The 20178-nt window shown below is 41.0% G+C and overlaps 1 protein-coding gene across 2 annotated transcripts in view; it reads left to right on the forward strand.

The window, feature by feature from the left end:
* CARS1 (cysteinyl-tRNA synthetase 1) overlaps positions 1 to 20178 on the forward strand; it is a 344636-nt gene that overhangs the window by 166196 nt on the left and 158262 nt on the right. For both annotated transcript variants that reach the window (XM_069223014.1, XM_069223013.1), the window contains 5 exons: positions 382 to 510; positions 4160 to 4289; positions 13954 to 14057; positions 16630 to 16727; positions 18917 to 19106. In XM_069223014.1, the coding sequence (XP_069079115.1) occupies positions 382 to 510; positions 4160 to 4289; positions 13954 to 14057; positions 16630 to 16727; positions 18917 to 19106 (651 nt within the window). The remainder of the gene's footprint in view (positions 1 to 381; positions 511 to 4159; positions 4290 to 13953; positions 14058 to 16629; positions 16728 to 18916; positions 19107 to 20178) is intronic.

Below are 20178 nucleotides of genomic sequence, written 5' to 3' on the forward strand. Positions count from 1 at the left end.
CAAATAATCTGCATAGGAAATGAAATCCATTAGGTGAAATAGTTACTTACATTTTGTCATGCTGGATCTCGAGCATACTTCTTACCCCCTTCTCTTCATCATCTCTGTAAGTTATTGTATAAAAAAAAGGAACATTTCTTCAAACTGTTTTAGCAAGCGATCACGTGTGGCCATTCATGATCTGATTCCTGACATTATGATTCTTTTAACTTTTTTAGACTTGTTTTACCATAGTATGATGTCAACCCTTACCCAGTGAAACCTAATTCTGCATAGATTTTAACGTTTTTACTTATCATGAAAGCTGTATGTAGTCACACAGAATGTGTCTCCTAACATCTATTTGTTAAGTAACTGTTTTCAATTTTTATACTTAAAAAGGGGCGTCCTGGTTGGCACATTGAATGTTCTGCAATGGCTGGATCTATTCTGGGAGATTCTATGGACATTCACGGAGGAGGGTATGATCTTCGATTCCCTCACCATGACAATGAGCTGGCCCAATCTGAGGTATGTTGTATATTGACTGATATTTTTTTTCTGATAACTTAGAATGTAGTTGCCAAAAACATTGAAACATTAATCAGACTTAGCTTTTAGTAAGTTAAATATACTAAAAGGAGGACAGACAGAAGTAAAGGTATCTTTAAATCAAGGCAAATTAGTGTTTAAATATTGGCTCTAGGGCCTGAGATATCAGCATCAGGAAAGTGATTGAAAGTTTAGTCAACCACAGCTGCCAAAGAACAAGGGATCAGGATGTTAGAGTCAAGCCTAGAAGTGACTTTTCAGATTGTAAGACCTATTCATATCCAACCCCACCCAATATCTTGAAAGCAGAATTCTAGCCCAACTCCTAAATCCTCTACGTGGTGCCTTGGACGTTTTTTAGGTGCTGAAACCTGAGAGGAGATATGTACTGTACAAATTGTTGGTAAAGTTCAGCTTTGTGCAGTGTTATTCCCACAGATCCTTCTCCTGCCCTCCAGTGACCTCCAGCTGTATCTAACAGCGCCTGTTCTTTGCCATCATGGTGGCAGGGAGCACATCTTGACCAGCATGGTGTCAGTATCATGTACTCTCGCATATGAAGGCGTGGTGAGGGGAGTGGTGTGAAGGAGGAAGGGGGGTGTAAATTTGCAGGATTTATTTGTAGAATCTTGTCTGGATTTGGAAATCAGTTGCTTGCCTTGGTTGACAAACATGGGTCGGAATCATGAGTAAGTAAACTGATATCCTCACATGAACAACACTATAATACTCTGTATGTTTCAAGGACACTCAAATGTTCTTTCCTGAACTGAATACTTGAACTACTTGCCCCCACTCTCTGGGAGAATACAGAAATTCTTTTAAAACTTATTTAAAATTGTGAGCTCGTGTAAGATGGAGGACTCCTTATAAAGCTCTGCTTACCAGGAGCCATTACATGTCCTCTGTACTCATGACTCTGAAATTTCAGAACCTTCACCTATTACTTTTTTTTGTATCTTTAATTTTTGAGGGATCTCTTTGAGTCCCTTTTCTGCTCTGGTATTGTATCCTGGCAACAAAGTGCAGGCACTTCCCTTGAGAATAGCATTTGCTATCCAACCATTATATGTGACGCATACACTGTGAGCTTTTGACTCCAGTGTCACTCACAGACCACCACAACTCATTAGAGACAGTCCGCGTTACCCCTAGAGATCTTCCTAGAATCCCTCTGGCATTCACCTCCTGTAACGTATTCCATTATCATCTTTTCTGTATTAATACAGCTAAGTGTGAAGGCATGGCATGGTGACATGATGGAATAAACAGTGTGTACTAAAGAATTCCTTTTCTTAGACTGGGCACTTAACATTGAGGCGTTATTTACCATATATTGCTATATAGTCTAAAGACAAGCCGAAATGCAAGTATTTGGAAATTCCTTTCTGTAGAGAAAAGGATTATGCAGTGGGGGAAATGGTTTTAAGTGCTGTTGAGCTTTAAGTCCTACATTTAAAGAAAAAGTGTGGAACTGTGACATATCCTCAAATGTGAATGAGTTGCCTCTTCAGCAACAAATTGCATTATTCTTGTTACAAAACTTAGGCAGCAGGTTACAGTGCCCTCTTCCTCATTTAAAACTCTAGACCTCATCTGCTTCCAAAGATTCTAATGCATGCTATTTTGATGCTTCTTATTAACAAAATTAGCATGCTATGCACTTTTCTCCCACAATCAAAATGTAAAGCATCCATTACTGGTGCACTGCACATCACTGACAACAGAAGGACGGAGTTCACAATTCTGTTGACTGCTAGCCACATTGTGCCATATGCAGAGCCAAGACAGCGAGAACTAGTGAGGACAAGATTGGTAGAATTATCCAGTTTCTACCATAAAAGGATCTTCAAGAATTCATAATGCTGGATTAGTGAGTAACCGTTTGTGTTCAGTTTCATAATTTGGACATCTGCAGAGGTTGAAGACCAGGTAGCCTGAGGTTGTCGTCCATTGAGCAAGCCTCAGAAGAATACCCTAGCTACAGAAAATGCTATTGGGACATGGTAAATAACCTACATGCCGTGGAGCACCACAAGTACTGCATAATGCCCCATAATTCTTAGTTTTGAACTTGTTTTAGTTCCCTTTATTTATTAGATTTTTTTCTCTCATATGCAGTTTAAGAATGTTGCTTGCATTGTAACTGAATTAAAGTATGCTGCACATCTGCATAGATTTCACTGTTGTTTTCCTATTTATTAAAAACAACTTAAAGAAATAAAAGATTGAAACAAAACATTGACTGAAGAAGAGGGGTCCTGTAGTCCTCCATTTCACAAGGAGGATTGTAGACAGGTCTTTCAGGGGTCTTACCTCTGTCAATACCTTTTGCCAGAGGTTTGAATTTAGTGATGGTTTCCTACCAAAAAACAACTTATAACTGTTTGTATGCGGTCAACATTTGTATTTTTTTGAGAGTGAAGTGTGCCATAAGTTCAACAAAGGCAATAATTTAATGATGATGATACACATATTTGAATATCCTCAACAGCCCATGTAATGTTGAACTTCTTGCCCTGCAGAAGATTCATTGACAAGATTGCATGCCTTCAAACCTGGCCTTGGTAATAAAGTTGAAGCCCACGAAAGAGACAATAATTTTGAAAAAGAACATGAAATAAAAAGTGTTTCCATTCCCAATTGTGCTAAAGGCATAACGAGAGACAAACCTTTAAAATCAGTATCAGAGCAGTGAGCTTAGAGGGACAGGGTTGGAAGTACATAACATAGGAGCAACTCTGTTGGCATAGTCATTTATTTAAGGTAAATACAGTATTGTCTGAAAATGAAAGGACCACTATGAAGAAACGAATGATGAAGAAAATAAAATGACACATAGTGAGAATATGTTTTGAGTAATAATAAAAACCTGCATGTTTTTAAATTTGTTTATTATTCGTGATTTCAGCATTGTAGGTCTTGAGGTTATAGTTAATATTTGAGATAACACAGGCTACTCTTGTGGTTAGGGTTATGATAAAGGTTATAGTTAGGGTTGTATTAAAGATTATGTTTAAGGTTGCTTACTGTGATAGAACTCTTGTTATTTTCATGCTTAAACTCAGTGTTTGCTATTGGGGTACAGAATTAGTTAATGTTTATGACTGTTGATGGAGGTTGTCTTCACTCTGGAATTATTTATAATAGTGTCTTCATAATGTTAATGCAGTATAAAATACATAGTTCTTCGTAATGGGTTCTTAATTGCTTATTCATCAATATACAGTATGTCTCCAGATATACATTGTTCATTTACAAATATGTTATGTGTATTATAGTACATGTAGTTGGTAGTTGTAATATAATTTAGTTTTTTGATCTTAATATGCTGTGTTTTATTAATTCAACGGTACAATTCCCTAGCTAACAGATCTACTAGTCACACTGATTATTAATTTGTAAAGCAAATTAGAGTAACTCAGAATTATTTGCCATTAAATGATAGACAATGTACACTGTGTAATAACAGTGGTGGACGAGTTTATGGTTATGGCTTGGTATTGAGTACATTTTCTGTTTCTGTGTTTAGAAGATTGTGACAATATAAATTGGTGTGAAAGGTTGGAACCAAAGAAATTGTATTTGTATCACCTAATGCTTTGTTGCATGTTCGTTTTTGCTGCAGGCTTACTTTGAAAATGATCACTGGGTTCGTTACTTCCTACATACTGGCCACTTGACGATTGCTGGCTGCAAAATGTCGAAGTCTTTGAAAAACTTCATCACAATCAGGGATGCATTGAAAAAAAATACAGGTAAACACAATTCTCTTCAGGCAAGTGTGAATTGCAGCAATTGAAGACTGGGGTAACAGATAAATCCCACACACCCATTTTGAAATGATAATGAATATACAAAGTACAATGCAAGTACAATTATGTTTCTGCATTCACTTACATGTAGAAAAGTTTTCCTTCCAACTCCAATTACAGGTTTGTTCTTAGGCTGTCTAAAGAGACTGTTGGTGTGATAAGTCCCATATACTGCACCTGCCAAATGTATGCAGGCATATGCTATTTGTATAGCGTGAACCTAGCCAGAAGGTATTGAAGTACTGTACGGGTTCATATGCAGAGATAAAGTGAGCGACTGTAAGTTGGTGGATTCTGGAAGCTGAAGTAGACTGTTACAGGATTGGGTTGTAGTGTTCCCTAAAGAGATTAGTCTTCAACTTTTTCGTAAATTGGGACAGGGTTCGGACATTCCTGATGGATATCAGGATGTTACTCAGAATCCTAGAAATGTGATGGCGAAGACTTCTTTTGCCCCTTGTAACTATCATGTGAAGTTTTGCACCATCTTACAATGATGTGAATGAGATCTTGTTTAACTAGTATGTGTTGTAGTTCTCTTGCATTCCCTTATCTACAGCACAGAGGTCTACAAGACTATAGCAGGATGACAGAATTTTCTGCCTAAGTGCAGTAGATGTTAGCGTGAGATGTTATCACTTGTTCTGGGGTGGTCGTTGTTTACCTTGTCTACTAACAATAATAATACCACATCTTTTGTCATATGATAGCATTTTTCTCATACTAATCAGCAAATATATTACGTTGTATTCTTTGAAATTTAATATTGTTTTTTTATTTGTGTTTTAATTGTAATAATTGATTGTCTTTGCTAAATGGTCATTCAATATTTTCTTTAAAATCTCTGACAGAGGCTCCAAAGACCAGAGAGATTGTTCAGAGATAAAGATTTGTTTTTGGTGAGGGGATAATATTTATTTGTGTTGCACTGTAAGCTTGTTTTTCTTACACATTTAGCTGATAAAAGGACCAGCTTTGAAAGGGTAGCATTGCTTTGAACCCTGGTTAGGTTCCTCTAGCTCAACAGAACTTGATGTGTGTGCCTCACATTAAGGTAGCCAAAGGAGAAGGTTCTATTCCTCTATCTTTGCTGAGGTTCTTACACAAGATGAGGAGGTCCTTTTGGGCTTTGCATAGCAGAACGAGGTCCCTTCTCTGCGCATTACACTAGGGTACCCACTGACGGTAAAGCTGTTTTCTCAAGATTGTAAAAGGTCACTTTGTTAGAAGGGCTCTTGCTACCTGGAGGCAATTTTTAAGTTCACCTTGGAACTGCATGTCTGAGGAATTAAGATTATGAAACGATTTAGAGTATACTACTTTTTCAGTAGACATTTGTAGGAAAGTGCCCTTTTTGACATGGTCACCCCTAAGTTTTGCCACTGGTATGGAGGTTTTTCGACTGAACATGCATTAGGTTCCTGCTAGCCAGGTCCCCAGTGACAGTGCTCTTTCCTCAAAACAAGGTAAACTTATCTAATTGTGTACATTTGGCACACACTTTAGCACCCCTGTAATTCCCTAGTAAATGGTTCCCCTGGGTCCTAAAGAGGGTCTCTAAGGGCTGCAGCATATATAGTGCCACCCCAAGAGATCCCCCTACAAATTACACACAGCCTGTCATTGTAGACTGCGTGTCATAGTGCAAACCATGAGTGAAAATACAACATGGCACACCCATTGTGTGCCATGTCCAAATCTCTGCATATAATATGTACAAGTCACCACTAAAGCAGGCCCTAAAGCCCTAAGCAAGGTGCATTATATTTTATGTGAGAAGATATGAGCAGATAAGCCTGTGTGATATCTAGTTCTATAACTAGATATTGCAAGTGACAGTGAAGCCATCTTAATGTATGTACTGGGCACTAGTCATTAAGAGCTATCCAGCTACATAATGGCTTCGCTGAAACCTATGGGGTTTGGTATCAAACACCTTGTCTTAATAAACCTATTGTGATACCAATATCAGATTTATTGTGAAATGCACCCAGAGGGCACCTTCGAGGTGCCCCTTAAACCTACTAGTCCTCTCGTTCGTTGGCTGACTGGTATCGACCAGCCTGCCACCACAGACGAGTTTCCGACCCCCTGGAGATGAGAGCCCGCGTTCTCACAGGCCACAAACAATGCCTGCTCCAGAGGAAGGTGTTATCACCTCCTCCAGCAGGATGGCTAGTGAATCTGCATACTAAGGTCAGGGACTTCAAAGTCCCTGCCCCCTTTGATATGCAGCCCAGGCTTCTCTCAGACCTTGGAGATGCCACCCTGAGGCCCATTTGGCACTAGGCAGGTGGGAAGTTAGCTATGCAAGTAGGAGTGTTGCACTATCAAGCTGGCCATACCCCTAAGGTGGGATACCTGATGTGCTCCATGAACGAAGAGTTCCACCATGTTATTTTTGGTGGAACTAGGATCTCTGGGACAGGAGTATGCCCACTCCCCACACAAAGTGGTCATACACTCCCCTAAACACCCCTAAATTGAGTACGTAGGTGACTCCATGGCACCAGGAACTCAAATTCTACTGACTAAAGAAGAAGAAGAAGAAGAAGAAGAAGAAGGATAAAGAAGAGCAGACCTACGCGAGAACTGTGGACCAGCTTTGGACTTTTGGTGCCAAACCCTGTGCTGCTGTCCCCACAATCACCTGGACCCAACTCGCCCTGCAGCTGTGCATCTTCCAAAAGCCAAGGAAGGCTGCCAGCACTTTTCCAACCAGCCAACATCTCCCTTGAAGTGAAGGAGACACTTCCCTACAACCTGCAGGCACCGACTGTAATGTCCAGTCTACCAATCTGCTGACTACCAGATCCACTGAGGCAGCAGTTACCCAGGAGGAGGTCACCATGGTCCAGAAGGACAGACCCGTTTTTCCAGCAGGTTTGGAGTTGCCAAGACCCCCAGGAGTTTCCCTGCACCACCCCTTTTGCCAAAGCAGTTCCAAGCACTAAGTATGCTTTGTGTCTGGACCAGACACCACAGCCATTAAAGGTGACCTGCCACCAAGGAACAACGGATCAGATGAGGCCTACCACGATATTGGCCCTGCTGTTTGTTTTTCTTCCCCCTCTGCAGGTAACCAAGAACTGTGAGTGTCTTCGATGCACAGGAACTGCCTATCAAAACCCTCTACACCTGAGCTCCCTAGCACTGGTCCACGACCATCGATTGTGCTTTCTTGCTCCAAGACTCTCATGATCTGAGCCCCCATATGGGAGCTCCTGGACTTGCCCCAAATCCCCCTCTGCAGCCTGTGTCTTGCCCCCCTAGAAGAAGAGCCCCCCTCTTCATTAACTGTGCAGTGCGCAAGGCTACCGACCCATCCAGCACCTCTGCACCCAGACATCCCAGTGTAGGTAAACCTGCAACGGCTGATGGTTCTCGTGGCCTTGACCCTTTAGCACCCTAAGTTCTAAATGGTACCCCTGAAATACGGTTGCAAGTACCTGTATGCAGTACCTTTCTTCTCCGTTGAAAATTATTACAGGATAAAAGCGCATTTGTGTGATATCATTTTTCACAGTGAGCTAAGTATATCTCGAACATTACTTACCTAATTTGGAAGATTTTGGTGTAAAAAATAATATAAAAATGCTTGTTATTTTTGTAAATTGGTGTTGTTTCTTCTTGAGTATGTGTCTCATTTATTGACTTGATGGACGCGGAAGTGGTGACTAGCGAAACCAGAACAAGTACCTCAGTGTGGTAGTTGTGAACAGCGTAAGGACACCATTAAAGAGCAATTAATCACTACCTGATCCTTTCTCCATTGAAAGGACAACTTCACATGAAGAGGATGTAACATCTGTATGTGCTCACCAGTGAGAAGCACGAAACCAGTGTCCTCATCCCCTGTGCGACCCTTACTCTTTGCTGGTGTGTATCTTGTGAAATAATGTGTGGGACGCGCATTACCATTTCCCAGACTACTTTGGGCCCCCGGAGGCAGCCCTTGGCTTTTCACCCCCTGCAGCAATTCAGCAGTGCTATATAGCGAATTCCCACGGCACGGGACACACATCACCTTGGTTGACGTGGGGGACTACATCTCCCAGGCTACTTTGGGCCCCTTGGGGTAGCCCTTGTCTTTCCACCACCTGCAGCAGTTCAGCAGCGCTATACAGCAAAATTTGAATTTCCCGCAACGTTGGACAGGCATCACCTTGGTCGAGGTCAGGGACTGCATCTCCCAGACTAATTTGGGCCCCTGGAGACGGCCCTTGGACAAAGGAATGTAAAACAAGAACATTATTCTTTTTGATGTTCACCAGGTGAGTGGGCTGGCAGAGAGATTGACTGCAAAATTTTTGTTCTCCATCGTTCTCGTTCTCCAGAATTAGTATTGATTCTTGTGATCTCTTGGCACTGAGCTTGTCACCCAAGATGGGGTCACCGTATTTGTCGATCAACATTTATAACAGATCAACCTCCTTTAACAAACTTTCCCAGACATTAAGAACCCTCAATGCTTTTCTGACAGATTTTGGCTCTAGCCATAATGTCATTATTTCGGGTGATCTTATTGTGTGTTTTGAACCATTTATTCCATTTAAATTGAGGGGAAGATGAATCGTGGGTGATTCCTCCCCTTTGTACTGCCTAAAATGAGCTCAGCAGCACTACAGATTATAGATAATACGATTTCCCATGGCTGAGGCCAGGTAATGGCCGCTTTCCTTCAGCATTGTTGTTAAACCAACCATTGTAAGGGGTAATTGTAAAAGTCATATTGACTTTATTCTTTTGTACTTTCGAATCTGGCATGAAATAAAAGACATGATAGTCTTCGATCGTCATGGTAGTTACCATTTTCCTATTGTATTGGAATGGGATAAGCCTTGGTCCTGTGATAGAGAAAGCTCTTTTACAATTATTAACTCTGTGGTGACAAGCAATATTAAGCGTAAAGTGAAGTGGGAGGTTGTTGTACATCTAAATTTGCCATATTTGATATTTATAGAACCATTTCTGATGAGCTGCAAATTTTCGAGCATAAAGTATTGCCCCCTAGTGATGTAACGATTTGTGCATGAAAGTCTTTTTGATAAGAAAGGAAATTTATTTGTGAAAGAAAGTAAAGGCAGAAAGGGGCCTCTGATAACAAGGACGAATCAGTGGTTCAATCAATCTTGCAAAAATGCTAAAAATGCCCTGATAAATTCCCTAAAGAGCAATCAAAATACACCAATTGTGGAGGCTTGACGGGAATATAGAAGAGTTATCAAAGCTAGCAAGGTTAAGTGGCAACGCAAAATACGGGATGATTTGTTGTATGCGGTCAGGCTTAGTTACAACAAATGACTGGCATTTAGTTGCATACAACGTGCCCAGAGATCAAGCTCGTCCCGATTGTCATATTGCCCCTGGTGATTGGGTTGACCATTTCACAGTTCTTTATGGTGATAATGCTTTAGATAATGATAAACATGGAGATTTGGCCTGCTATAACCTGTTTCAAGTCAAGAAGAGATTAGACCATTCACAATAAAAAAAGCAATTGTTGCTATTCAGGCCCAGAAACCAGGAAAAGCCACAGGTTTGGACAGAATCCCTGCAGATTTATTTTGTAGTGAACTTCAGGTATGGCGCCCCTATATTAATTCCTTATCAAATGGTTTGATAGCGGATGCCCCAATCACACACTCTTGGAAAGGAGCTGAAATTATATTGATTTATAAGAAGGGAGATAAATCTATCCTGGGAAATTACAGACCCATAGGTCTGATTGACAGTATACAAAAAGTGTATTGTATGCAGTTCCTAACCAGACTATGGGATTGGATCTCCCTAGCTAAAGTATTGTCACATTTACAGTCAGCCTTTCGATTAAGCATTAGTACCGTTGATAGAATAATGTATTTTCTGGCTATCAAGTGGAAGATGATTGATGTAGACAAGGGGTATTGCTTGTGGCTTTTGTGGACCTTCGAGCTGCATTTGCTCTTGTCCTAAGTGCCAATCCTTGGGAGGTTTTACATAGCATTCGGTCCCGGAGGGGGAGGGTATTGACAATAATACAGGCTTTGTGAACAGGAAATTTTATGAAGGTTATATGGGGGGGCCCTCAGGGGAGCTGGCAAAATAAATTTCCATTCGAAAAGGAGTTAGATAAGCTGCACTTTGGCCCCCACGCTATTTCTCCTCTATGTAAATGGGTCCCTTATGTTTTAAACTGTGAGAATGAGTACCTAAGGTGAAGGACCATAAAATGCTGTTCTTCCTCTTTGCGAATGATATTTTGTTGTTTTCAAAAACATCTCCAGACTTATCTATTTTATTGGACAACTTTTTCCTCTTCTGCAAGGAGTATTGTTTGGATTCAACAGTAATAAAACAAAATACATGGTGTTTGGTGCCATGAAACATGTAAAAAAAAATAAGAGACTTCTAGGGGGTGAACTATTTGATAGGGTTTATGAGTTTGATTATTTGGGCAAAAAAAGTGCAAAAAATCACATAGATGGTCAGCCCAGATAACAAAAAGTGTTCTCACTTTAAAACAAAGGGCAGGGTTTATATTAAAATTTGCTATCAGGGCTCCCGCCTTTGTGATCTCCCCTCCAATGGAGATATATAAAATCCAAGCTCGCAGAGCCGCCCTGTATGGGACTGACTTGTGGGGACATTGTATTTTTGGCACCCTAGAAAATTCCTTTAAAACATCTCTGTTGAGGATCCCCACTAGCGACCCAACACTGCCAGTTAGACTTAATCTCAATCCTAGAGACATTCCTGATTTTGCCTTATTGAGACCTATCAAATAATGGATAAGACTTTGTTCTGTTGAGGACTTAGAACCCTACAGCGATTGTAATAAAACTATATTGGATGGTTATGTAACTGGGAAAATTCCCTGGCTTGTAAATATAAAAACCTGGTTATTCAAGCAGGGATTGAAAGATGTTTGGTTACATCCCATTGTGCTACCCGTGATGCCGGTCACAAATTAAAAACCTCATTTTAGGATTTCACCCTAGGAGTTAAAATCTCAGGAGCTTTACTGGGCTTACTGATAGACTCCTTTCTGTTGTTTGTGTGGGCCAGACTTCAAACCTTGTCTGAACCTAGTACTTGACTCCTTTGCACGTGCACTCTATGTAAAATTTAGATTAGGGATTCTCCCCCAGAGCTCATTCACTTGCTCTTGAAACACAAAGAACGATATAACTAATCTGTGTTCGATGAGTTGCAAGGCAGTAGAGAATACTGAACATGTCTATGTTTTTTTGCAAAGCCTACATAAGGCAGCTTTCAAAATGGATTGTGCCTCTTTGCAGATTTCTTGGCATTACAGATCATCATACTGCCCTTAAGATATGTAAAACCAATACAAGAGACTCTGTACTGATTTTAGTTGGGAGTTATCTCTTGGCAATATAGCACATTAGATTAAAATCTCTTAACGAGATGTAATGTCCGCTTTTATTCCTCATGATCATTTTGACCAGTTTAAAGTTATCTAAATCTGGCTGTGGATTCTGGTTTGTTCCTTATTCGCCTCACCACTGGTCTATAAATAACTGCTTTTAGTTTGACAGAGTTAAAATGATGAAATGGCTTGTATTGATAAATCACTAAGGGCCAGATGTAGGTACGTTGCAAATTGCGACTTGCAATTTGCGAGTCCGAGCGACTCGCAAATTGCAGCTCGCAATTTGCTCTGCAGAATGGTGTCTCAGACACCTTCTGCGACTCGCAATGGGGTCGCAAAGACCCACCTCATTAATATTAATGAGGTGGGTCGCAGTTTGTGACCCCATTGCGAGTCTGGGCACTCACAGGGATGGTGGCCTGCTGGAGACAGCAGACCACCATGTCCGTGACTGCTTTTCAATAAAGCAGTTATTTTTTTCCATCTGCTGCCCGTTTTCCTTAAAGGAAAACGAGCTGCACTTGGAAAAAAATACCGAAACCTTTTGTTTCGTTTTTTTCCAGAGCAGGCAGTGGTCCATAGGACCACTGCCTGCTCTGGAAAAATATTTTTGTGATCATTCACAAAGGGGAAGGGGTCCCATGGGGACCCGTTCCTGTTTGCGAATGAGTTACCATCCACTTCAAGTGGATGGTAACTGCGAGTTCATTTGCGACCGCTTTTGCGGTCGCAAATCAACTTGCATCGCGTTGCGAGTCGCAAATAGGAAGGGAACACCCCTTCCTATTTGCGAGTCAGAAGCACATTTTGCGAGTCGGTTCCGACTCGCAAAATGCGTTTCTGCATCGCGTAGAGGCTTTTGTGCCTCGCAAAAGGCGTTTTTCGCCGTTTGCGAGGCGCAAAAGCCTTGCTACATCTGGCCCTAAATCTTAAAATGCAGTTGTATTTATTAAGTTGTCTCTGACATTTTTTTTATTCCTTTTATATAATGTTTTTAATAATGTACATTGTCTTCTTTTTTAATTGTATTTATGAACTATATTTTATCTTGTACCTTTTATGGGTTAATGAAACCAAAATAAAGGAATATCATGATGATGACTGTATGTTAAACAAATGCTTAGCACTTCCCTCTGATAAGTCTGAACCGCCGACTCCCATTACCACAAAAGAGAGCATTTAGTGTTATTACTTTAACCTCTGTCAGCCAATAAGGGTTGCCTTAACTATCTGCATAGTGTACCCTTACATAGGTACAGTACATAGATAGCCAGCTTCCTACACCATTCAGCAGTTAAAGTGAGAGTTAAATGTGGGTCTTACTTCTTTTATCATGGTTGTGGTATGTTTGTGTCTTTGTTAGCATTTTTTGTGAGGTTAGTTAGGTAGACATAAGTAGTTAATCAGTCAGAATATTGAAATAAACATTTTGAAAGTTAAGGCATTGATGAAATAAAAATGCATTTTCCCTTTCAGAAATGTTTTTGGTGTTGGAAGTTGCATGGTTTAGCTTGAGGATAAATCATGCTGAACTATGTTGAATGGATGGGAATGTGGTAGGTGTGTAGGGTTTGGTTGTGCTAGAAGCGTAGGAGAAGTGTGGCTCAATGGTTAGAGCGGCAGACCCTGAAGCAGAGATCTGGCTCAAGACCAGGGTTCAAGGCCCGCTTCGGCAGGTCTTGGGCTCAATTCCCCTTGACCAGATAATTCTCGCCTCAGTGCCTAATCTAATTCATGGGTCCCACTCTGCAACTCTGGGCAATAGCTTGCTTAATCTCCACAACGGCCCCAACAGCGCTTGGATGCCTGGCTTCACCCTGGGGGTGCTCAGGATTGGGCGCCTCACAGGGAAAAGCCAGGAGGGGTTCCATAGCGGTATGAGTACAGCGCCTTGAGACCCTAACGGGTGAGTAGTGCGCTATACAAGTGCTAATTTACATTTACATTTGCAAGGGGACGCAACGGTAAAGGATAGTGATTTATATACACCAAAGCACATAGAGACGATATTAAAGAACAAAAGGAGTGATGGGTCTAGGATGATGGTGATGGTTTAATCCCCAGTGATACTGAGAAGACATTAACTTGAAAATTTTAAAAATATTATAAAATTACTTCAGATATTATGTCTTTTCTACTTCAGTATCTCAAAAGTTTTTGCATAGAATCCAATCATTGCTCCAAAACAGTTTACATTTTGCAATTGTTTAAAAACAATTTCATATCAAACAGCTCGGCAGCTACGATTGGCTTTCCTGATGCATTCATGGAAGGATACATTGGATTATTCAAACAACACTATGGAGTCTGCATTACAGTATGAGAAATTCTTGAATGTAAGTAACTATGCAAGTATGTATCCATTTGAACAGAAATTAAGTCTGGTTGTAGATTTTACAAACAGTAAATATCTTTTTGGAGACAAAGGAGTTGAACAGATGTGCTTGATTTGTAGTTTTAACAAGTCATGTTGTTGGGGAGGTAGACCTGCTTCCGTCTTAACATTTTTTTAAAAATTTTATTTCAATATTTACACACGCCAGTATTGTTTCCCATATGCCAACAGATGCGCTTATTTACTAACACATTTCCCACAAAGGGAAACAATGAGTAAAACCTGTTGATTAATCACTCACTTAGGCCCTCATTATGACCATGGTGGTCCATGGACCTCCAAGGCTGTGATGGCGGTCTGACCACTGCTAAAGCGCCACATCCTCGCCCACCCCGCCAGTTTACCACAGCCCGGCGGGAGTCTGATAACCGCTGAGGTTATTCCGACTAGGGACACCGCCAGCATTTTCCTAGTGGTCTCATCAGGGGGTTCCTGTCACCGGGATACCACCCCATACACCTCCGAACACACGGATGCATGCACGTACACACACACAATCACACACAGACACCCCCCACTCACACACGCACTCACAACATTCATAGACATGCATACATACTCATACACATGCATGCATACACTCTATCCTCCCACCCCTCCCTTCAACTACATGCATACAACCACAACCCCCACTTCCCCTCACTCATCTTCACACAACCACACCCTCCACCCCCAATCGTACCTCACTGCACACACATGCCATATACACATACAAACCACACAACCCCTTACACATTCACCCATGCACACCCCCATCCACATGCATACACACGCGGATCACCACATTTACACACAGACACACACGCATGCACACACAATCACTCCCCCTCCCTCCCACCCCCACCTTCATGACACGCATACACACAATCACAAACTCCCCCTGGCCCCCTCCCCTTGAGGATGACACCTTGTCCGATGAGGTGCTCCTCCGTGAGGGGACTGGACCCAGCACTCCCACCACTGGCACCACCACGCCAGAAAAAGACCACCACACAGAATTACTGGTCGTAACTCTGTGGGCAGTCTTTCTGGCATGGTGGTGTCAATAGTGGGACTGCCTGAGCGCCGCCGACCTCCATAGTGCATGCCACTGGATATCCAACTGCTGGCGGTGAGGATATCTAGTGGCAGTCATAATACAGTAGTCGGAAGACCACCAGCACTGGCGGTCTTCTGGCGGCTGCAGCGGACTTGGGAAAAGACTGCCACAGTCATAATGAGGGCCTTAGTCTTATAAAATGTGAGTGCATTTCTTCACTAATGTGAAATAGCACATGTGAGAAATAGCTTCGAAGTTAATTTTACATTGATCTTTAATTTAAAACTGGTGGCAAACCTTACATCCATTATTTCTAGTGTATCCCTTCAATTCAGCAAAATTGATGAAAACTGGACCATCAGAATTTAAATGCATAAAAGAAAGCATGGTATAAACAATAAGCAAGCATAAATAGTTAGCTTACATATGAGTTACAATACAAAAAACATGTAATAAAACACAAAAATGGAAAAAAAAGACCTAGAGATAACCAAGAAGAAAACATTTCAACTCAGTGAGATCTAATAAGCTTCCTAAATTACGCCTATCTTGTGCATCATTACACAGGAAGAAGGTCAACTTATGCTGTGACCTAAAATTGATTTCAGTTAATTGGGCACTGACTTCTTTACAATATTAACTTGTTTTTTGTGTAGGGTTTTATACTGCACTTCTGCTGTGTCCGTTGCTGTAATAGCAGGTGTTGCTATCACCCAAGATTGTGGTGCCCACTTTACAAATTTGAAAGGATGAAAGGCTGAGTTGGCATTACCGAGAGTCATACAGCACACTTTGATAGCAGTGGTGTATGGTTTAGTTTTGTAAAATCGGAATACATTGAAAAGGACTACAAGATGAATTCCCAGTTTCTCTGATGAGGTGAACTGAAAGCAACCAGACTGCATCTCTGTACCTCCATCTGCTTTCCTGCTCTTCCTTGCTGCTCTGCCCCACACTTGCACTTTGATTCATGGGTGTCGAGCCTCATGCTCTTTATACTCCACCACAGCTGTCCTGCCACTGCAGTGTCTTCCCTCCTATTTTCTTCCATATTAAGATAGATTCTTAGCTGAGAAAGGACCGGACCTCTCTTTGGGGCATCTTCCTGGTAGAGAGGATTATGTCTTGCCGTAGATTACATTTTGGGTACAAGTTGCGGCGATGTTGATAGTACCAGGTGAGTTGTAGGTCATTGCAATCAGCTGATTATTTGGCCACCTTGTTTGAAGCAAGGAGCACCATCAATTGTCGCCTCAAGTCATCTATCACTTACTGTGAACATAGTTTTTTAAAATGCCCTCATAAAACCATGTTAATAGATACTTTAATGTAAATGTGTAGGTAGAATGTACTTTCAATTGGGATTCTTAAAACAAGGAGATCAAAATAATACATTTTGCTAACCTGTTCTCTGAAATATAAACAGCAGTGTAGAGATTTCATTCACCCACTCAACAATATCTTTATTACTTAGGAGTTCTTTTTAAATGTGAAGGATATTCTTCGAGCCCAAGCTGATATCACCAGCCAGTTTGCAAGATGGGAACAGGAGGAGATAGAGCTGAATAAATGGTAAGTGTGTTGCTGTTATAAAGCCTACTCCATTCATTAGAGACTCAAATGGATCAAAACATGTCAGGTCTCTCTCAATTAAAGGAATGCTCCTGAAAAGCGGCAGTTTAACGTGTTGCATCCTTTATCATCAAGCATTGATAAACTATTTGAAGTCTAGGCCTTAGCCACTGCCATGGCTGATAGTTACTTGTAAGCAATTCAAGTAATGAAATCAGATTCAAACCATGCCGTTTTTATGTTTATTTCTGTAGTGAAGTAACTTGTTGATCAAAAATATTTTAACTCCAACAGTTTCAGTGCATACAGTATTGTGGGTGGGGGTGGATGGCATAGTTTTGAGACAGCGCAGATAAATTGGGAAATATTTTCAGCAGCTGTATGGATGAGCTTGGTGAAGTCATGCCACCTCTGGAGAAACTTTCTGATCCTTGCTCCCATTGGGTGACTGTATGCCGCCAAGGAAAAACCAGAGAGGCTTGGAGGCTGCTGCTGGTTGGGTTACGGACTCATAGGTTTGCTGTCTCTGCAGACCAGGATGTTGCCTGCTGGATCCCCTATCCCAAACCCCTGTCTGAACCACCAAAGGACTAGGGGGCCCTTTGTGGGAGTGATAGTGCCTTGTGTATGTGGAGAGACTAAGGAAGCGTGGTCCAAACCTAAACACCAGAGACACACCTCATGGGGATCTGTCACAGACCTTTGTTTGCGACAGTCTGTAGATGTAGGAACCTCAAATAGTCTGCTATTATTAGTTTGTATGCAAGTCTGTTTTTACAATTACTCCATTTGTAAACAGAGAGTACAGGGAAAATGTATGGCATATCGCAAATACGGAAAATGCATCTCAATTTTCAAGTATCATTCGGTAACACCTCCGGCGCTGTGTCTATTGAAACCCAGGAGAGAGGAGGAAAATATAGTGCAATAGGAAAGGAAATTGTAGACAGTAAGAAAATAAACACAGAAACTTTCATGCCTCTGTAAAAGTAAACAGAAAAAGTGACTGCACGTTTAAGAAGCAAAACAGATGAGACGAAGGAAAAATTGTATGCACATATTTTTCTATAATGTGGGTTTTACCATAGCCTAAAGCACTTGAAACACCCGCTGCATAATTTTTTTTCCGGGAAACGGTTCTAAATTTAAAAGGCAACTACTCTCCTGCTGTCCCCGCACAGGTGTATGTGTATTTCTTTGTCCCTTATGGCAACTATAACGTTCTGATGAGTGATTTACTGTATATATTGGCAGTAAAACGTAGTTGGCAATAGTGTCCTTTACTCAGACTCTACTTTTGTCTGGGCCTACTCATGCGTGCAAACATACAGCAACAGGTATTTTGGGGCCGATCAGATTCCAAAAGGCAATTTTATTTCTTTAGCGATGTCTTTTGGCCGCGATATATGATTATATATCCCTGCTGTGGATAGGGGGGCCCGGAGAAAAGGGCATGATGACAGGTGTCTAACCTGTAGGTATTCAGGAAATTACAAAAATTGAAACAAGGGAGCGTGCTCAGGTTTAAAGAGTATAAGTATTTATTGTTACTCAAATTGGGTGCGATTCACAGGAGCATTTGTGAGTTGATCAAATTTGAATTGCACTTGCGTAACTTAGAACATATGCACATTATTAAATAATAGACAAACCCATAATGAAGACTTATCACCTTTAGATGAATGGTCACATGTACTTTAATTTATCCAATGTTTATTTGCCACGTCGAACCTGCTAAAAGGAATGCTCAATGCACACAAGGGTTTCTGACAATAGAGTTGCAGCCATGTACCTTATCACGGTCGCTGTAAGGGAATACATTCCAGCCCATTCATGTAGGTGAAAGTAATTTTACTTTCAGCAGGTGAAATACAGAAAATGAGCTTCTTGGTTTTGGCTTCACTGTGCAGTTATTATCAGTCTTCTATTACCTTAGTATGCATCCTTGCATTCACAAGACAGACTGCAGCTTCTCAGCATGTACCGTAAGTGTTCTGCACGTACCTAACACGTTTTTCCGCAAACACTTCTTTTTAATTTGGATGTTGTATTGATTTCGTAATGGGAATTAGAATGTATCCTTACTTGCTGAAATGCCTTGATACATTTGAGTATATTATGATTGTGATTATATTATTAAAATAGGAAAAAGAAAACTCTCATTCACTTTAACAATTTTTCCCCCATAGCTTTTTTGACAAGAAAGCTGCCATACATGAAGCACTGTGTGATAACATTGATACTCGCACTGTCATGGAAGAAATGCGATCTCTGGTTAGTCAGTGTAATTCTTATATTGCACATAAGAAAACGACGAGGCAGATGGCCAGTAGAATGCTGCTAAAAACTATAAGCTCTTATATCACTCACATGTTTAAGGTAAGTAGTGAAGTGATTAACAGTTAAACCGTTAAAAATTGCCATCTGATCCATGGTCAGAAATGTGGTTTTGCATCTTGTTGTACATTATGAGGAAAGCCAAAGTGAATTGTGTAATATTTTTTTCAAACAAAGTGAATTTAAAACATGATTCTGATTGAATCATTCTCCCGCACATTCTTCTTCACCTTAAGCCTATTTCCCTAGGAGCTTGAATAGTTTCAGCTGCAAATATGACCTCCAGACACGATGATAATGATTACATCAGCGTTTAATATGTGTAAACCTTGCTGGAGATGTTATTCTCTGTTTTTCAGCTCCTCATTGATGCAATCTGGAGCTTCACAAAACTAAATTTCTCAGCTTCACCACCGACTAGGTCAAATGTCTCCTTGCATGTTTCAAACCATGTCATAAGTGGTTGTCCCTATCAGATCCACACCACAGCTGTATGTGGTGTTTGGCTCCAGTCATGACTTAAGGCATGAAACTCTATTTTCCTGAGGCACCCAGGAGCTTTTAAGGAGTGGGAAGCCAAGTCATTTTTTGTTATGGCCTGCAGGGACCTAAAACCTGTCCTAATCAAGAAAAAAAAAAGCTAGCATGATTTACCAAAGAGAAGGATGGCTCTATCTTCACAGTAATAATAGCCTCTCTAGCCCAAGTGTTTCAACTATTTCAAGGTGTCTTTCTGTAGACAAAAATTTATCATATGTTGCTTTCATATTTCCTTTCATATCACTTACAATTGTAGATATCAACTAAATCTATGTTCATTAAGCATGTGCATATTTCTCAAAATATTAAAGGATGGAAATAACTTGTTCGATGGCATCTGTCGCTGTAGATACACATGGTCTGCATTAGCTCGCCATCTGGTGTTGGGTCGGAGTGTTACAAGTTGTTTTTCTTCGAAGAAGTGTTTTCGAGTCACTGGACCGAGTGGCTCCTCCTTCTGTGCTCATTGCGCATGGGCGTCGACTCCATCTTCGATTGTTTTCTTTCCGCCATCGGGTTCGGACGTGTTCCTGTCGCTCCGAGTTTCGGAACGGAAAGATAGCTGAAAACGGAA

This window comes from Pleurodeles waltl, chromosome 3_1, assembly GCF_031143425.1.
Source record: "Pleurodeles waltl isolate 20211129_DDA chromosome 3_1, aPleWal1.hap1.20221129, whole genome shotgun sequence".
NCBI lineage: Eukaryota > Metazoa > Chordata > Amphibia > Caudata > Salamandridae > Pleurodeles > Pleurodeles waltl.